At 49.9% G+C, this 19,011-nt stretch overlaps 1 protein-coding gene across 6 annotated transcripts in view; it reads right to left on the reverse strand.

The window, feature by feature from the left end:
- Positions 1 to 19,011, reverse strand: part of stxbp4 (syntaxin binding protein 4) — a 181,516-nt gene that overhangs the window by 119,092 nt on the left and 43,413 nt on the right. For all 6 annotated transcript variants that reach the window (XM_068058583.1, XM_068058580.1, XM_068058578.1 and 3 more), the window contains 5 exons: positions 16,391 to 16,517; positions 14,072 to 14,204; positions 7,843 to 7,949; positions 5,848 to 6,073; positions 5,565 to 5,643 (listed from right to left, as the gene is read on the reverse strand). In XM_068058583.1, the coding sequence (XP_067914684.1) occupies positions 5,565 to 5,643; positions 5,848 to 6,073; positions 7,843 to 7,949; positions 14,072 to 14,204; positions 16,391 to 16,517 (672 nt within the window). The remainder of the gene's footprint in view (positions 1 to 5,564; positions 5,644 to 5,847; positions 6,074 to 7,842; positions 7,950 to 14,071; positions 14,205 to 16,390; positions 16,518 to 19,011) is intronic.

Below are 19,011 nucleotides of genomic sequence, written 5' to 3' on the forward strand. Positions count from 1 at the left end.
GGCAGAAAAGGATCAGACACAGAGGAGGCTGAAAAAGAGAGGCGGCCCGAGTGCCCATGAGGTGGCTGTCAAGGCTGAGGGCCTCAATCCCGTCTCGGTCGTCCTTCGGCCGTCACTGCTGGCAGCCGGGGAAGAAGTTCTACCGTCAGCTGGATGGCGACCACGAGTGCAGCGTCAGCCTGGAGGATGCTGACATCGAGGAGGCCGTGCAGGTTGTGGGCTGGCCCGCTCGCCAGGGTCACGACCCCCGCCAGACGCCTCCCCCCTTCCCCCCTATACCACCTTCCCAACTCACCCCCCGCACCCCACCCCACCCCTGCATGGAGAGTAAAAGACATTAAAAGCCCCTGCTCCTCAAAATTCTTGGTGCAGTGAGTGAGGGGTAGACCTGGCAGGATCGATTTCATCCCAAGAATCCTAGAAGAAAATATTGCGAATAAATCACAGTAGTTTTAATTTTTTTTAAAAATTAGACCGGCAAAATTTTGTGTCAAGGTTGAAACTACACAAGGCAACCCCAACTTTGCGTTGTGTGGGAGCTGAGGAAATGTTTTATTACCTGCACCCCCTTCCCCCACCCCCCTCTCACCCCCTTCCCTCCACACCCTCGCACCCCCTCCCACCCACCCCTTCCCCCCACCTCCTCCCACCGGAATCCACCTATCCCTGAGCAGGGCCCTAACAACCCCACTGCCTTGTGGGCGACTCGGGAGAGAACAATGTTTAGGGAGTAAACCCTCACAGAAAATCCAGAGCAAAACCCCAAAGGCGGTCATGTGTCACCTTTGGCATGTTTCCGGCAGTTCCTGCAGCCATACCGGTGCCAAACGTCGTGCTCTGCACTCCTTTGGACCCCACCAGGAAGGCCGAGACGGGGGTTTTGACGCTTGGGCAACTCACAACCTCCATACATCTGCCCAGGCATGCGCCATGGAGAGGTTACTCCATAGTCGCCTGACAGCAACCAAAACAACACAGAAGGCAGCAGTTACAGGTTATGTCCAGCTCAGCTGGCGTAGAGATTGGGCGCCACGGGTTGCCTTTGTCGGTGGGAGAGGTCTTCGCATCTCACTGGACAGCTACTGCCCGCCTCAAACTGGGCAGCCCCCGGTAAGTAAGGTTCTGTCCCGCCACAGTCCATCTGCTTCAATGGGTGGTTGGAGCTCAAGGTCATTGCCCAACAAGTGAACTGAAACACTGCACCAAACAGCACAACAAAAAAAGGAAAGAAGGTACCAGCCCTTCGTTTTGCAAGCTGGAACGTCAGAACTATGTGTCCTGGCCTGTTGGAAGACCATACACAAATCAACAATTCTCGGAAGACCGCCATCATTAACAATGAGCTCAGTAGACTCAATGTGGACATTGCAGCACTTCAGGAGACATGCCTCCCTGTGAGCAGATCTCTAAGACTACACCTTCTACTGGCAGGGCAGGGATCCTGAAGAACCAAGACAGCATGGAGTGGGCTTTGCCATCAGAAACTCCTTGCTCAGCATGATAGCGCCACCTTCAAATGGCTTGGAACGCATACTGTCCATCCGACTGCTCACCGCCTCTGGTCCAGTACACCTACTCAGCATCAATGCTCCAACACTCTGCTCTCCACCTGAAGTTAAAGACCAGTTCTACGAGGAACTCCTTAATATAATTAGTAGCACCCCCATACTGAACATCTGTTCCTGCTGGGGGACTTTAATGCCAGGGTTGGGGCCGACCAAGACTCATGGCCCTCCTGTCTTGGGCGCTATGGCATTGGAAGGATGAATGAGAATGGACAGAGACTGCTTGAGTTGTGTACCTATCACAACCTCTGCATCACCAACTCGTTCTTTCATACTAAACCCAGTCACCAGGTTTCTTGGAGGCACCCAAGATCACGTCGTCGACACCAGCTGGACCTCATTGTCACAAGGCGAGCCTCTTTAAACAGCGTTCAAATCACACGCAGCTTCCACAGTGCGGACTGTGACACCGACCACTCCCTGGTGTGCAGCAAGGTTAGACTCAAACCAAAGAAGCACCATCTTTCCAAGCAGAAGGGCCACCCGCGCATCAACACTAGCAGAATTTCTTGTCCACAGCTGTTACAGAAGTTTCTAAATTCACTTGAAAAAGCCCTTCAGAACAGGGGTCGCAGAGACCAAGTGTGCCCACATCAGAGGCGCCATCTATGAGTCAGCAATGACCACCTATGGCAAACGTGTGAAGCAGAATGCAGACTGGTTTCAATCTCATACTGAAGAGCTGGAACCTGTCATAGCCGCTAAGCGCATTGCACTGTTGAACTACAAGAAAGCCCCCAGCGAGTTAACATCCGTAGCACTTAAAGCAGCCAGAAGCGCTGCACAAAGAGCAGCCAGGCGCTGCACAAATGACGACTGGCAACACCTATGCAGTCATATTCAGCTGGCCTCCAACACCGGAAACATCAGAGGAATATATGATGGCATTAAGAGAGCTTTTGGGCCAACCATCAAGAAGATCGCCCCCCCCTCAAGTCTAAATCAGGGGACACAGTCACTGACCAATACAAGCAAATGGACCGCTGGGTGGAGCACTACCTAGAACTGAACTCCAGGGAAAATGTCACTGAGACTGCCCTCAATGCAGCCCAGTCTCTGCCAGTCATGGATATGGATGAGCTGGAGGAACAGCCAATAAAATTGGAACTCAGTGATGCCATTGATTCTCTAGCCAGTGGAAAAGCCCCTGAAATAATCAAGAGTGCCAAGTCTGCTATACTTTCAGCACTCCAAGAACTGCTTTGCCTGTGCTGGGACGAGGGAGCAGTACCACAGGACAGGCGCGATGCCAATATCATCACCCTCTATAAAAACAAGGGTGATCGCGGTGACTGCAACAACTATCATGGAATCTCCCTGCTCAGCATAGTGGGGAAAGTCTTTGCTCGAGTTACCTTAAACAGGCTCCAGAAGCTGGCTGAGCATGTCTAACCTGAGGCACACTGTGGCTTTCGAGCAGAGACATGCTGTTCTCCCTTCGCCAGCTACAGGAGAAATGCCGCGAACAGATGCCCCTCTACATTGCTTTCATTGATCTCACCAAAGCCTTTGACCTTGTCAGCAGACGTGGTCTCTTCAGACTACTAGCAAAGATCGGATGTCTACCAAAGCTACTAAGTATCATCATCTCATTCCATGACAATAAGAAAGGCACAATTCAGCATCGCGGCGCCTCATCAGACCCCTTTCCTGTCCTGAGTGGTGTGAAACAGGGCTGTGTTCTCGCACCCACACTTTTTGGGATTTTCTTCTCCCTGCTGCTCTCATATGCGTTCAAGTCTTCAGAAGAAGGAATTTTCCTTCACACAAGATCAGATGGCAGGTTGTTCAACCTTGTCCGTCTAAGAGCAAAGACCAAAGTACGGAAGGTCCTCATCAGGGAACTCCTCTTTGTTGACGATGCTGCATTAACATCCCACACTGAAGAGTGTCTGCAGAGACTCATCGACAGGATTGTGGCTGCCTGCAATGAATTTGGCCTAACCATTAGCCTCAAGAAAACAAACATCATGTGACAGGACGTCAGAAATGCTCCATCCATCAATATCGGCGACCACACTCTGGAAGTGGTTCAAGAGTTCACCTACCTAGGCTCAACTATCACCAGTAACCTGGCTCTTGATGCAGAAATCAACAAATGCATGGGAAAGGCTTCCACTGCTATGTCCAGACTGGCCAAGAGAGTGTGGGAAAATGACACACTGACACGGAACACAAAAGTCCAAGTGTATCAAGCCTGTGTCCTCAGTACCTTGCTCTACAGCAACGAGGCCTGGACAACGTATGTCAGCCAAGAGCGACGTCTCAACTCATTCCATCTTCGCTGCCTCCGGAGAATCCTTGGCATCAGGTGGCAGGACCGTATCTCCAACACAGAAGTCTTCGAGGCGGCCAACATCCCCAGCATATACACCCTACTGAGCCAGCGGCGCTTGAGATGGCTTGGCCATGTAAGCCGCATGGAAGATGGCAGGATCCCCAAGGACACATTGCACAGCGAGCTTGTCACTGGTATCAGACCCACCGGCCGTCCATGTCTCCGCTTTAAAGACATCTGCAAACGCGACATGAAGTCCTGTGACATTGATCACAAGTCGTGGGAGTCAGTTGCCAGCATTCGCCAGAGCTGGCGGGCAGCCATAAAGGCGGGGCTAAAGTGTGGCGAGTCGAAGAGACTTAGCAGTTGGCAGGAAAAAAGACAGAAGTGCAAGGAGAGAGCCAAATGTGTAAGAGCCCCAACAACCAATTTTATCTGCAGCACCTGTGGAAGAGTCTGTCACTCTAGAATTGGCCTTTATAGCCACTCCAGGCGCTGCTTCACAAACTATTGACCACCTCCAGGCGCTTACCCATTGTCTCTCGAGACAAGGAGGCCAAAGAAGAAGAAGAATTTATATGGCTACTCCAGTTCAGTTTCTGGTTAATGGTAACCCCCAAGATGTTGATAATGGGGGATTCAGCGATGGTAATGCCATTGAATGTCAAGGGGGGATGGTTAGATTCTCTCTTCTTGGAGAAGGTCATTGCCTGGCACTTGCGTGATGCAAATGTTATTTGCCACTTATCAGACCAAGCCTGAATGTAGTCCAGATCTTGCTGCATTTCTACACGGTCTGCTTCAGTATCTGAGGAGTCATGAATGGTGCTGAACATTGTGCAATCATCAGCGAACATCCCCACTTCTGACCTTGTGATTGAAGGAAGATCATTGATGAAGCAGCTGAAGATGGTTGGGCCTAGGACACAACCCTGAGGAACTCCTGCAGTGATGTCCTGCAGCTGAGATGATTGACCTCCAACAACTACAACCATCTTCCTTTGCGCTATGTATGACTCCAAGCAGTGGAATGTTTTTCCCCTGACTCTCATTGACTTCAATGTTGCTCAGGCTCCCTGATGCCATACTCGGTCAAATGTTGCCTTGATGCCAAGGGCAGTCACTCTCACCTCACCTCTGGAGTTCTGCTCTTTTGTCCATGTTTGGACCGAGCCCGTAATGAGGTCAGGAGCTGTGCCCTTGGCGGAACCCAAACTGAGCAATTGGCTATTGCTGAGCAAGTGCCACTTGATAGCAGTGTTGACGACACCTTCCATCACTTTGCTGATGATTGGGAGTAGATTGATGGAGAGGTAATTGGCTGGGTTGGATTTGTCCTGCTTATTATGGATAGGACACACCCGCTGAGCCACGGCTGACACTTTGGACAGAATGGGGGGGATGGGGACAGAATGGGGGGGGGGACAGAATGGGGGGGGGGGATGGGGCAGAATGATGGGGGGGGATGGGGCAGAATGATGGGGGGGGATGGGGGCAGAATAGGGGGGGGATGGAGGCAGAATAGGGGGGGGATGGGGGCAGAATAGGGGGGGGATGGGGCAGAATAGGGGGGGGGATTGGGGAAATACGAAATACTTTGCCAGTTTTGCTTTGCCCAGGGAGAGGACAATCATTCTTTGACAAGGGATGGAATTGCTTTGGAAACACACAGTATGTTTCCACAGGAATGTGGGATAAAGAGTAAGCACAGTGAACATTACCTGCAGAGGCTGGATCAGGGGAACTGCTGATTGGTGACACCACAGAAGTCTGATCACTCTTTTTATATCCTGATTTGCCCTGTCAAAAGAAAACTATGTATAAAACATGCTGAAAACACAGTCTCCAGGCATCCCACCTGTAACCCCCGATACCCATCTCTATTACTTCCAACACTCCCCAAGTTACCAGCCCTGCAACTCTATAACCCCCCCACACTTTAGTCAATGACCGCCCCACCCCCCCAGCAGTGTTACTGTACCCTCTCTGTGCTCTGATGCTTACTTGGTTCGTTCTCGAAGCCATGTTGTCAGTCTCGGGGTGCGGGCTTGATGACATCACCGGATGGAGGCTCGGGGGCGGTGTGAGGAAGCTGAACCCTGCGGGCTTCTTAATGGTTCCGCTGCCAGTGGGAGACGAGGGTGGCAAGGCACTGGGACTCGGCAGGTTACCAGCAGAGTTAGGTTGAGGGCTTCTGCGCACAAACGCAATCTCCACTGTCCCTTCTGACCTGAAGCAGATACAGGAAAAAAAACATTTAAAAAAAAATTCCAAATTTGTTTGCCTGTAGGAATGAGTGTGCTTTAAATCTCTCTACAAACAAGCCTGAGATAAACTGTATTGCACTTCATCCAAAATATCAACACAGAATGGAACATCCTCTAAAGGGGAAACAGAAATGGATTTGACAAGGGAAAAATATAAAAGAAAGTGGAGAAACGCAGGGAACTAAGAAGAGGAGGAACAGGAGCCCACTCAGCCCCTCGAACTACTGCTATTCAATTAGCTCCTGGCTCACCTGTGCATCAAATCACAGAATCGTTACAGTGCAGGAGACCATTCAGCCCATCGTGTCTGCACTGGCTCTCTGACAGCGCAATTCCCCCAGTTCCATTCCCCCACCATCTCCCTGTAACCCTGCACATTCTTCCTTTACATTTAACTATATAAATCCATTTACTCACCTTAAAGCCTAACCTAACCCAACAAAAATTACCAATCTCAACCCTGAAAACTCCAATTGACTCCAGGATCCACTACTTTTGGGGGAGCGGGTTCCAGATTTCCACTACCCTTTGTGTGTTTCTTGACATCAAAGAACAAGCCCTGAACGGCCTGGCTCTAATTATAAGGTAATGTTCTCTGTTTCTGGGTTCTGATGGGGCTGCTGTATCGACCCTATCGCATATCTTGATCAGTCCAAAACCATAAATATACAACAACAACTTGTATTTATATAGTGCCTTTAACATATTAAACGCCCCAAAGAGCTTCACATGGGTGTTATCAAAATGTGACCCCGAGCCACATAAGGAGATATTAGGACAAAGAACAATACAGCACAGGAACAGGCCATTCGGCCCTCCAAGCCTGCGCCGATCTTGATGCCTGTCTAAACTAAAACCTTCTGCACTTCCGGGGTCCGTATCCCTCTATTCCCACCCTATTCATGTCTTCATCAAGGTGCCTCTTAACTACTCCTTGTGCTAGTGAATTCTACATTTTAGCCACTCTTTGATAAAGATATTTCAGATGGTCAAAAGCTTGGGTCAAAGAGGAAGGTTTGAAGGAGTGCCTTTAATGAGAGAGAGGTGGGGAGGTTTACAGAGGGAATTCCAGAGTTTAGGGCCCAGGCAGCTGAAGGCACGGCCAACAATGGTGGAGCGAATAAAATCAAGGATGCACAAGAGGCCAGAATTAGAGGAACGCAGAGATCTCAGAGGGTTTTGCTGCAGGTGGAGGTTACAGAGATAGAAAGGGGTGAGGCTATGGAGCAATTTGAAAACAAGGATGAGAATTTTAAAATCAAGACGTTGCTTAAGCAGGAGCCAGTGAAGATCAGTGAGCACAGGGGTGATAGGGGAATGGGACTTGATGTGAGTTAGGACATGGGCAGCAGGGTTTTATCATGGGTATTAAAATATCCAGTAGAGCATTCAGGAGAAATATCTTTATCAAAGAGAGGCTAAAATGTAGAATTCACTAGCATAAGGAGTAGTTAAGGCAAATAGCATTCATGCATTTTAGATAAAGCTAGTTAAGCACATGAGGGAGGAAGGAATAGAAGGGTATATTGATAGGGTGAGGTGAAGTAGAGTGAGGTGAAGTAGGGTGGGAGGAAGCTCATGCAGAGCATGAACACTGGGACAGAGCTGTTGGGCCGAATGGCCTCTTCCTGTTCTGTAAAGTCTATGTAATTCTACTCAATGTTTACGTGTGCAACGTGTGAAACTCAGCAGTACTGCACAGCCTATCCATGTGTCATACTGCAGTACACACCTCAGCTTCAGCCTGGTTAGAATGCTCTTGGCTTCCTCCTGGGTAACTGCAATCAGGGACTCCTTGTTTATGGACACTAGCTGGTCTCCGGGTTTCAGTCTTCCATCCTGCGAGTGACACAAACACCATATTATAGGATGTGGAATGAGAGGATCCACGACCTCCATGGGTTGTCATTGGGTGGGACTACAATTAGGATGCCCGTCTGCAATCGCCTCAATGCGTGAATCCTTACAGTTCATTCCCAGTTCAAACTTCAGATTAGGAAATGATCCTGTGACATGCTCTCTGTCTCTGCAGTGTGCATGTATTGCAGCTACAGCAGGTCTGGACAGTGGGCAGATACAGGGGTCAGGGGTAGGAGAGGGTGCTGGGCTGTGAGCAGATACAGGGGTGGGAGAGGATGCTGGGCAGTGAGCAGATACAGGGACATGAGAGGGTGCTGGGCAGTGAGCAGATCCAGGCGTGGGAGAGGGTGCTGGGCAGTGAGCAGATCCAGGCGTGGGAGTGGGTGCTGGGCAGTGAGCAGATACAGGGGCAGGAGAGGGTGTTGGGCAGTGAGCAGATACAGGGGTAGGAGAGGGTGCTGGGCAGTGAGCAGATACAGGGGTAGGAGAGGGTATTGGGCAGTCAGCAGATACAGGGGTAGGAGAGGGTATTGGGCAGTGAGCATATACAGGGGTAGGAGAGGGTGCTGGGCAGTGAGCAGATACAGGGGTGGGAGAGGATGCTGGGCAGTTAGATCCAGGCGTGGGAGAGGGTATTGGGCAGTGAGCATATACAGGGGTAGGAGAGGGTGCTGGGCAGTGAGCAGATCCAGGCGTGGGAGAGGGTGCTGGGCAGTGAGCAGATCCAGGCGTGGGAGTGGGTGTTGGGCACTGAGCAGATACAGGGGTCAGGGGTAGGAGAGGATGCTGGGCTGTGGGCAGATACAGGAGTAGGAGAGGGTATTGGGCAGTGAGCAGATACAGGGGTAGGAGAGGGTATTGGGCAGTCAGCAGATACAGGGGTAGGAGAGGGTATTGGGCAGTGAGCATATACAGGGGTAGGAGAGGGTGCTGGGCAGTGAGCAGATACAGGGGTGGGAGTGGGTGCTGGGCAGTCAGCAGATACAGGGGTGGGAGTGGGTGCTGGGCAGTGAGCAGATACAGGGGTGGGAGAGGGTGTTGTTCAGTGAGCAGATACAGGGGTAGGAGAGGGTGCTGGGCAGTGAGCAGATACAGGGGTGGGAGTGGGTGCTGGGCAGTCAGCAGATACAGGGGTGGGAGAGGGCACTGGGCAGTCAGCAGATGCAGGGGCAAGAGAGGGTGCTGGGCAGTGAGCAGATACATGGGCAGGAGAAGGTGCTGGGCAGTGAGCAGATACAGGGGTGGGAGAGGGTGTTGTTCAGTGAGCAGATACAGGGGTGGGAGAGGGCACTGGGCAGTCAGCAGATGCAGGGGCAAGAGAGGGTGCTGGGCAGTGAGCAGATACAGGGGCAGGAGAAGGTGCTGGGCAGTGAGCAGATACAGGGGTGGGAGAGGGTGTTGTTCAGTGAGCAGATACAGGGGTAGGAGAGGGTGCTGGGCTTTGAGTAGATACAGGGGTGGGAGTGGGCGCTGGGCAGTGAGCAGATACAGGGGCAGGAGAGGGTGTTGGGCAGTGAGCGGGTCAGGGGTAGGAGAGGGTGCTGTGCAATGAGCAGATACTGGGGTGCGAGAGGGTACTGGACAGTGAGCAGATACAGGTGCAGGAGAGGGTGCTGGGCAGTGAGCAGATACTGGGGTGCGAGAGGGTACTGGACAGTGAGCAGATGCAGGGGCAGGAGAGGGTGCTGGGTAGTGAGCAGATACTGAGGTGCGAGAGGGTACTGGGCAGTGAGCAGATACAGGAGCGCGAGAGGGTGCTGTGCAGTGAGCAGATACTGGGGTGCGAGAGGGTACTGGACAGTGAGCAGATGCAGGGGCGGGAGAGGGTGCTGGGTAGTGAGCAGATACTGGGGTGCGAGAGGGTACTGGGCAGTGAGCAGATACAGGGGTGGGAGTGGGCGCTGGGCAGTGAGCAGATACAGGGTTGGGAGAGGGCGCTGGGCAGTGAGCAGATACAGGGGCAGGAGAGGGTGCTGTGCAGTAAGCAGATACAGGAGTGGGGACTGTAAGCACAGGAATGAAAGCAGACACTATTTAGAAAATCAAGTTACTGGACAGGGAGTGGGGAAATGGCAAGAGTGGGCACAGAGAAAGAGGGGTGGGGGGTACAAAGGTGAGAATGCAGTCACTGGGACAGGAGCAGGTACTGAAGCAGGAGGTCTGTCTATCCCCTCTCCTACCGGTGAAGACAAGCATTCAGTGTGAAGTGACTGGCCAACTTCACACACCCTCTGTATTTTCACACTGCATGCATCAATGCTCCAACATGCGGGTTGTGGGGGGGGGTGGGGGTGGTGGTGGGGGGATTGATTACAACGTCATCAGGCTTGTGGGAACCATAAAAAGATTAATTTGTATACACACTTTCTAGAAAAGCATTACAGGGTCAGATTGAGACATCAGTCCCCCAGAAAGGACCCCAGTGGGATTATGGAGAGTGAATTACACAGAATTAGCTCCATAAACTGCCCAGATATACACGCACCAAGGTTAATGCAATATAACAGCTGGGTTTCTGCTGAAAATAGAGACATGTTGTCGAAGCTTTTCGTCTTGCACTCATCAGGACAACCCGCAAGAATAACCAATGTAAGGGAAAACAACAAATTATACTGCACCTTCTTGCGGATTGTCTTGATGAGTGCAAGACGAAAAGTTTCGACAACACGTCTCTATTTTCAGCAATACTCAAGTTCTGTATTACTAAACGATTAGCTGGTTTTCTCTTGCGGGCTCTCTCTCTCCCACACAAAGCTTTCCCTACAGCTTCGCCCTTCCTCCCTGAAGGTGCTGACCCTTGCTGTGTCCTGCTCCATGGCCTCTAACGCCCCAGCCAAGTGGGCAATCTTTGCATGCGACTGATTGCCAGCCAGGTACTGGACCCGAGGCTGCACTACCTCAAAGACCACACCTGCTCTTACCCAATCTTCACGGACAGGTGTAGGGGGCTGGGGGGGAGTCAATTGTCAAAGTTCATGCAATGCACGACTGACCTTTCCTCTACCCAGCCTAGGGAATAGAGACACCAATTATATTTCACCAACTGTAGAAGCAATTCTCAAGGTAATTATTGAAGGGAATGATCCTCAATGCATGTTTCTGCTCAATATGCCTGCAGAAGAGCAGCAACAGTCAGGGATACGGAACACCACTGTTTTCCCTGAATTGCCTACAGCGAATCCCCAGTTACTGCTGGACATATCAAAGTGGAAAGCTGCAGGGAGAAGGAATATCATTTTTGGATTAGAGGAAACTTTAATCCACGTCACTTTTGCTCTAAATATCCGGGTCAGAGAGATGTTTGCAAAACACAAGTCACACTGGCATTCCTACATCATCTTTCACAACCTCAGGACTTCTCAAAGTACTTTACAGCCACTGAAGTTTTTTTTTGGAGTGTAACCATGGTGACTGGACTGTACTGGAGTGTCAGCCTGGAATTTTTGCTCAGGACTCTGGAGTGCAATGTAGGAAACGCAGCAGCCTGTTTGTGCACAGCAAGCTCCCACCAACAGCAATGTGATAATGACCAGATATTAGTGATGTTGCTTGATGAATAAATATTGTCCAGGACACCGGGGAGAACTATCCTGTTCTTCAGAATACTGCCATGGGTTCTTTTACACCTAAGAGAGGGCAGACAGAGCCTTAGTTTAACGTCTCATTGGAAAGACAGCACCTCTAGCAGTGCAGCACCCTCTCAGTACTGCCGTGGGATTTTACACTCAAATGTCTGGAGTGGGAACTCACAACCTTCTGACCCAGAGACGAGAGTGCTATCCACTGAGCCACAACTGACACATACAGCCTAACTCTGCTTTCCACCAGGAAAGGCTCCAAGATATTGAGAATGTTCCATGTTGTTTAAGAAAGAGTAGGGCAATAAGTAACGAATGTGACTTCAGGAGGAGTCCACAGGTAAACCAATCAAATACCATTTTTATTATATAGGATTCGGGGATTTTTGCCAGTGTTTTGAATGCATAAATTCAGTGGCCTTGGATTATAATGAGCAGGAGGCTCAAGCAGGCTAACACTGCCCTCCAGTGATAACAGCAAGCAACAGCATGGCAAACAAAACGAACTGCATTTCTATAGCACTTTTCACAACCTCAGGATGTCCCAAAGCGCTTTACAGCCATTAACGTACTTTTGAAGTGTAGTCACGGTTGGAATGTAAACGTGGCATCAATTTGTACACAGCAAGATCCCAACAACACTAACAACAACCTGCACTTATATAGCTCTGTTAATGTAATAAAATGATCAATTAGATAAACGGCCAGATAATCTGTAATAATGATGTTGGTTGAGGGATAAATAGTGGCAAGGACATAAGTGAGAAATACCCCGCTCTTATATGAAATAGTGCTGTGGGAGCTTTTATGCCCACCTGTGAGGGTAGATGGGGCATTGGCTTGATGTTTCATCAAAAAGATAGCGCCGGTGACGATGCAACATTCCTGCAGTACTGACCCTCCCACAGTGCAACGCTCCCTCAGAACTGACCCTCCGACAGTGCAGCGCTCCCTCAGAACTGACGCACCGACAGTGCAGCGCTCCCTCAGTACGGATCCTCCGACAGTGCAGCGCTCCCTCAGTACGGACCCTCCAACAGTGCAGCGCTCCCTCAGTACGGACCCTCCGACAGTGCAGCGCTCCCTCAGTACGGATCCTCCGACAGTGCAGCGCTCCCTCAGTACGGACCCTCCGACAGTGCAGCGCTCCCTCAGTACTGACCCTCCGACAGTGCAGCGCTCCCTCAGTACTGACCCTCCGACAGTGCAGCGCTCCCTCAGTACTGCGCCTCCGACAGAGCAGCGCTCCCTCAGTACTGCGCCTCCGACAGTGCAGCTCTCCCTCAGTACCGCCCCTCCGACAGTGCAGGGCTCCCTCAGTACTGCGCCTCCGACAGTGCAGGGCTCCCTCAGTACTGCGCCTCCGACAGTGCAGGGCTCCCTCAGTACTGTGCCTCCGACAGTGCAGGGCTCCCTCAGTACTGCGCCTCCGACAGTGCAGGGCTCCCTCAGTACTGCCCCTCCGACAGTGCAGGGCTCCCTCAGTACTGCCCCTCCGACAGTGCAGGCCTCCCTCAGTACTGCACTGGGAGTGTCAGCCTGGATTATGTTCCAAACCTCTGGATTAAGTCTTTAACCTTCTGACTCAGAAGCATTGACTCTTGGGTAACGAAAACGGAGTATTGTTTGGGGGGCTGTATTTACATTTTTTGTGAAAGGAATGCCTTTCGTCACCCACCCCACCCCCTTGATGCTGGTCTCGAACCCCTGATGTCCTCATGATCACCAGCGGTCAGGGAGGTAAGCTCAGTCCGGTCCTGCAATTCTTCTGTGGACAGTACGCTGAGCCCACTGAGGACATTGAACATCGAACAGTACAGCACAGTACAGGCCCTTCGGCCCACGATGTTGTGCCGACCCTTTAACCTACTCTAAGATCAAACTACCTACATACCCTTCATTCTAATAGAATTTATATTGGAGACCCTGCCCCTGACCTGCTCCCCTTACAACTACTGGTCACATTTGCAACAGTCCGAGATTTCACTCCTCCCAGTCTCTAACCTCCTCCACCCTGACAACCCTCCGATACCTTTGCTCTGCTCGACCTCTGGCCTCTCACCGATTTCCCTCACTCTGCCATGCTGTGCCTTCAGCTACCATGGTCCTAATCTCTGGAATTCCCTCCCTAACCCTCTCCACTTCTCCCTCTCTTCCTTTAAGATGCTCCTTCAATCAAGCTTTTTGGCCAAGCTTTGGGTCACCAGCTCTAACAGCACTTTATGTAGTTCATTGTCCAAGTTTGCTTGATTAAGCTGCTGTGAAACACCTTGGATGTTTTGCTAAAGGTGCTATATAAATACAAGCTATTGTTGTTCCGGGAAGTTCCCAAAGGTACCAGGTGGCTTTCAGGGCCAGGCTTAATTTAAATGCAGATCATTAAGTTAAAACAGCCAGACACAGGCCAGTGTTCAGCTGACTCTTGTAAATTCATAGTCACTAAACGGAGTTATCAAAAGCAGACTGCACCCCAAGACTGAACATTCATGCACTCTTTACTGAATAATGGCTGCTCGCACTGACCTTATGGCAGTCTCCACCAGGGATCACTTCCTGAACGCACACCATTGGTCCCTCAGGCTTGTTGGTCCCACCCATGATGTTCAAGCCTAGGCCTGTCACTTTAGGAAAGGAAATCAGCTGTATTGGCGTATTGCTGAAGGAAACGGGAAATGACAGTGGAGATCAGACTGCCTTTCAATAATTAAAGGGTCTAGTTTCACAAACATGGATCTTTCTGTGTTCTGAGAGATACGATCACTATTTCTCCTCCTTTCTCTGGTGCCTTGGTTCTCTTGTGCTCCAGTATGTTCAGGATAGCAGGTGATTCTGTTACTGGGCTAACAATCCAGAGCAGGTGGATCAAGTCCCAACCTGACAGTTTGAGAAATTGAATTAAGTTTTGAAAGAAAAGCTGGTCCCAGCAAAAGTGACCGGGAAACTATCTGATGGTCATAAAACCCATCGTATTCATTAATGTCCTTTAGGGAAGGAAATCTGCCATCCTGACCCGGTCTGGCCTACATGTGACACCAGCCCCATGCCACTGTGGCTGACTCTTAACTGTTTAGTTGTATCAAATCAGGGCACCTAGGGATGGGCAGCTCTTGAGAATGACAATACGATTAGAATGCAGGGTATACAGAGCATGGGTAGTGAGATCTCCAAATGCTGCATGAACCAATCATCAAAGCCTGCACTTCATAACATGCCAACTTTCCCCAGCTTGGACACAGTGCATATGTCATACACTCACTGCTACCAAAATCCAAATATAGTCTTTCAACCGAAAGCAGTGTAACACAGAGTGACGGGGAATTCAGTCACGGTGCGCAGTGTAACACAGAGTGACGGGGAATTCAGTCACGGTGCGCAGTGTAACACAGAGTGACGGGGAATTCAGTCACGGTGCGCAGTGTAACACAGAGTGACGGGGAATTCAGTCACGGTGCGCAGTGTAACACAGAGTGACGGGGAATTCAGTCACGGTGTGCAGTGTAACACAGAGTGACGGGGGAATTGAGTCACGGTGCACAGTGTAACACAGAGTGACGGGGGAATTGAGTCACGGTGTAGTGTAACACAGAGTGACGGGGGAATTGAGTCATTGTGCACAGTGTAACACAGAGTGATGGGGGAATTAAGTCACGGCGCACAGTGTAACACAGAGTGACGGGGAATTGATTCACGGCGCACAGTGTAACACAGAGTGACGGGGGAATTGAGTCACGGTGTGCAGTGTAACACAGAGTGACAGGGAATTGACTCACGGTGTGCAGTGTAACACAGAGTGACGGGGGAATTGAGTCACGGTGTACAGTGTAACACAGAGTGACGGGGGAATTGAGTCACGGTGTACAGTGTAACACAGAGTGACGGGGGAATTGAGTCACGGTGCAGTGTAACACAGAGTGACGGGGGAATTGAGTCGCAGTGCAGTGTAACACAGAGTGACGGGGGAAATTGCGTCACGGTGCGCAGTGTAACACAGAGTGACGGGGGAATTCAGTCACGGTGCACAGTGTAACACAGAGTGACGGGGGAATTCAGTCACGGTGCACAGTGTAACACAGAGTGACGGGGGAATTCAGTCACGGTGCACAGTGTAACACAGAGTGACGGGGGAATTCAGTCACGGTGCACAGTGTAACACAGAGTGACGGGGGAAATGAGTCATGGTGCACAGTGTAACACGTAAGGACGGGGAATTGAGTCATGATGCGCAGTGTAACATGGAGTGATGGGAGCGGGTCTCGATGCCATTATGTACACAGAGCGCTGCTGATCACAGCCCAGATTGTTCCAGATGATGGAGAAGAAAAAAAAAATCAGCAAGCAACATCTTGTGAGCACTGCAGAAGCAGCTGGATATTTGACCAGTGTTTGCAGGGTAGGTGCAGCAGAGAATGGAAGTATTTTAAGTTGGACGGGGGAAACCATTTGAAAGATCTAGTGTGCAGATTGAGAAGGTTAAGGTTGAGATGTCTGGTGATCTGAGGTCAGGAATGAGCTGGTACTTGTTTGACCAGTGATCTGCCCTCAGTGTCAGTGGGTTAGGAAGGATTACACACGCTGGTGCTAGTCGAGACAGAACCTTGCTCTATGTTTTCAGTTGTGAGTCAAAGGCGGAGCTTAACTACTTCTCAGGCAATCAGCGAATAACACAGTTCAATGGCCAGTATTAACACAGAGCGACATGTTGTTGTGTGAAGTGACAGACCCAACAACATAGAAAAACTGACCCACGAGAGCTAAAACCTTCGTGTATCTGTTTTTAAAATCTTTACGGGAGATCTGAGTTACTATGGCTCGGAGCCCGATCGGTGCTGAGGAGACGATTACCTTAAGGTTGTTGCCAGTGCAGCTGTGGTATTGCAGCTGTTATTGGTCACAATATCCTTTGGGCTTAAGAGCTGCGGACTTGGGGAGTTTGATGAGGATGTGGATGACATGCTCTCCAGATGTTTACCTGAGTACAACAATGGCAAAATCATTTAAAGGCTTTCTGCTTTTAAGATTCATGTTTGAAGTTTAGTTAGTTGATTTGCACCTTACCTCAGCCGCACCAATCCTTCCCCTTGTTTGTAAGTCTCTCCAGCAGCCTTGCTCCACTCTCTGCCTGAAAACTCCTCCAACCTGTTTCCAAACCCACACACACCCTTCGCTGACTCTGCTCAGTGACGTCCTCCCCATCAACCACCAGTATCAGCACCTCAGCCACCTCGTCCAGCACTCTGAAACTCTCTCCCTGAATCCTTTCTCTTCCTATCTGTGAAGTCTCCCTCAATGCACATCACCTCCCTCTGACCCTCTCCATTTCCTGCTCAGTGGGCCTTTGATCTTTTCTCAAGCCCTTTGGGATGTTTGCTATGTGAAAGCCTGTAACACAAAGTAAATGTTGTCTGAGGCAAGAGATGTGAAAGTCACCCTGGGCTGCTCACTCACTCTTCATTCTGGTCAAACTTGGGGATAGCAAAAAAAAGGCAGCAACATATAAAGGGATCTGGTAATGTCATAGAAACATACAAAAATAGGAGCAGGAGTAGGTCATTCAGCCCTTCGAGCCTGCTCTGCCATTCAATATGATCATGGCTGATCATCCAAACTCAGTACCCTGTTCCGCTTTCTCCCGTATCCCTTGATCTCTTTAGCTTTAAGAACTATATCTCACTCTTTCTTGAATATATTTAATGATTTGGCCTCAACTGCTTTCTGTGGTAGAGAATTCCACAGGTTCACCACTCTCTGGGTGAAGAAATCTCTCCTCATCTTAGTCCTAAATGGTTTACCCCTTATCCTTAGACTGTGGCCCCTGGTCCTGGACTCCCCCGCCATCGGGAACATCCTTCTTGCATCTAGTCTGTCCAGTCCTATTAGAACTTTACAGTCCTGTTAGAGTTCCGAAGAAGGGTCACTGACCCGAAACGTTAATTCTGCTTCTCTTTCCACAGATGCTGCCAGACCTGCTGAGTGGTTCCAGCATGTCCTGTTTTTATTCCTGTTAGAACTTTGTAGGTTTCTATGAGATCTCCTCTATTCTTCTAAACTCTAGCAAATACAAGCCTAATCAACCCAATCTCTCTTCATACGTCAGTCCTGCCATCCCAGGAATCAGTCTGGTAAACCTTCGCTGCACTCCCTCCATAGCAAAAACATCCTTCCTCAGATAAGGAGACCAAAACTGCACACAATACTCCAGATGTGGTCCCACCAAGGCCCTGTATAATTGCAGCAACACATCCTTGCTCCTGTACGCGAATCCTCTCGCCATGAAGGCCAACATACCATTTGCCTTCTTAACTGCCTGCTGCACCTACATGCTTACTTTCAGTGACTGGTGCACAAGGACACCAAGGTCTCGCTGCACCTCCCCCTTTCCCAATCTATCGCTGTTCAGATCATAATCTGCCTTTCTGTTTTTGCAACCAAAGTGGATAACCTCACATTTATCCACATTATACTGTATCTGCCATGTATTTGCCCACTCACTCAAACTGTCTAAATCACACTGGAGCTTCTCTGCATCTTCCTCACAGCTCACACTTCCACCCGGCTTTGTGTCGTCTGCAAACTTGGATATATTACATTTAATTCCCTCATCTATATCATTAATTATATATTGTGAATAGCTGCGGTAACCCGCTAGTCACTGTCTACCTCTCGGAAAAAGACCCGTTTATTCCTACTCTTTGTTTCCTGTCTGCCAACCAGGTCTCTATCCATATCAGTACCATACCCCCAATTCCATGTGCTTTAATTTTTCATGCTAATCTCTTATGTGGGACCTGATTGAAAGCCTTCTGAAAGTCCAAATACACCACATCCACTGGTTCTCCCTTATCTATTTGACTAGTTACATCCTCAAAAAATTCCGGTAGATTTGTCAAGCATGATTTCCCTTTCGTAAATCCATGTCACATTCATAACAGCACCCATTTTACTCTAGAACTGCCAGCTAAAATGCACTGATTGATCTAGAACAGCCAACAAAACCCCCATTGCCATACTGATCTAGAACAGCCAGCCACACCCCCATTGCCATACTGATGTAGAACAGCCAGCAACGTCCCCATTGCCATATTGATCTAGAACAGCCAGCAATGTCCCCATTGCCATACTGATCTAGAACAGCCAATGTCCCCATTGCCATACTGATCTAGAACTGCCAATGTCCCCATTGCCATACTGATCCGGAACAGCCAGCAAAGTCCCCATTGCCATACTGATCTAGAACAGCCAGCAATGTCCCCATTGCTATACTGATCTAGAACAGCCAGCAACACCCCCATTGCAATACTGATCTAGAACAGCCAGCAACAGCCCCCATTGCAATACTGATCTAGAACAGCCAGCAGCGTCCCCATTGACACATTGATCTAGAACAGCCAGGAATACTCCCATTGCCATAATGATCTAGAACAGCCAGCAACACTCCCATTGCCATAATGATCTAGAACAGCTGG

The sequence above is a fragment of the Heterodontus francisci genome, chromosome 26 (assembly GCF_036365525.1).
Source record: "Heterodontus francisci isolate sHetFra1 chromosome 26, sHetFra1.hap1, whole genome shotgun sequence".
Classification (NCBI taxonomy): Eukaryota; Metazoa; Chordata; class Chondrichthyes; order Heterodontiformes; family Heterodontidae; genus Heterodontus; species Heterodontus francisci.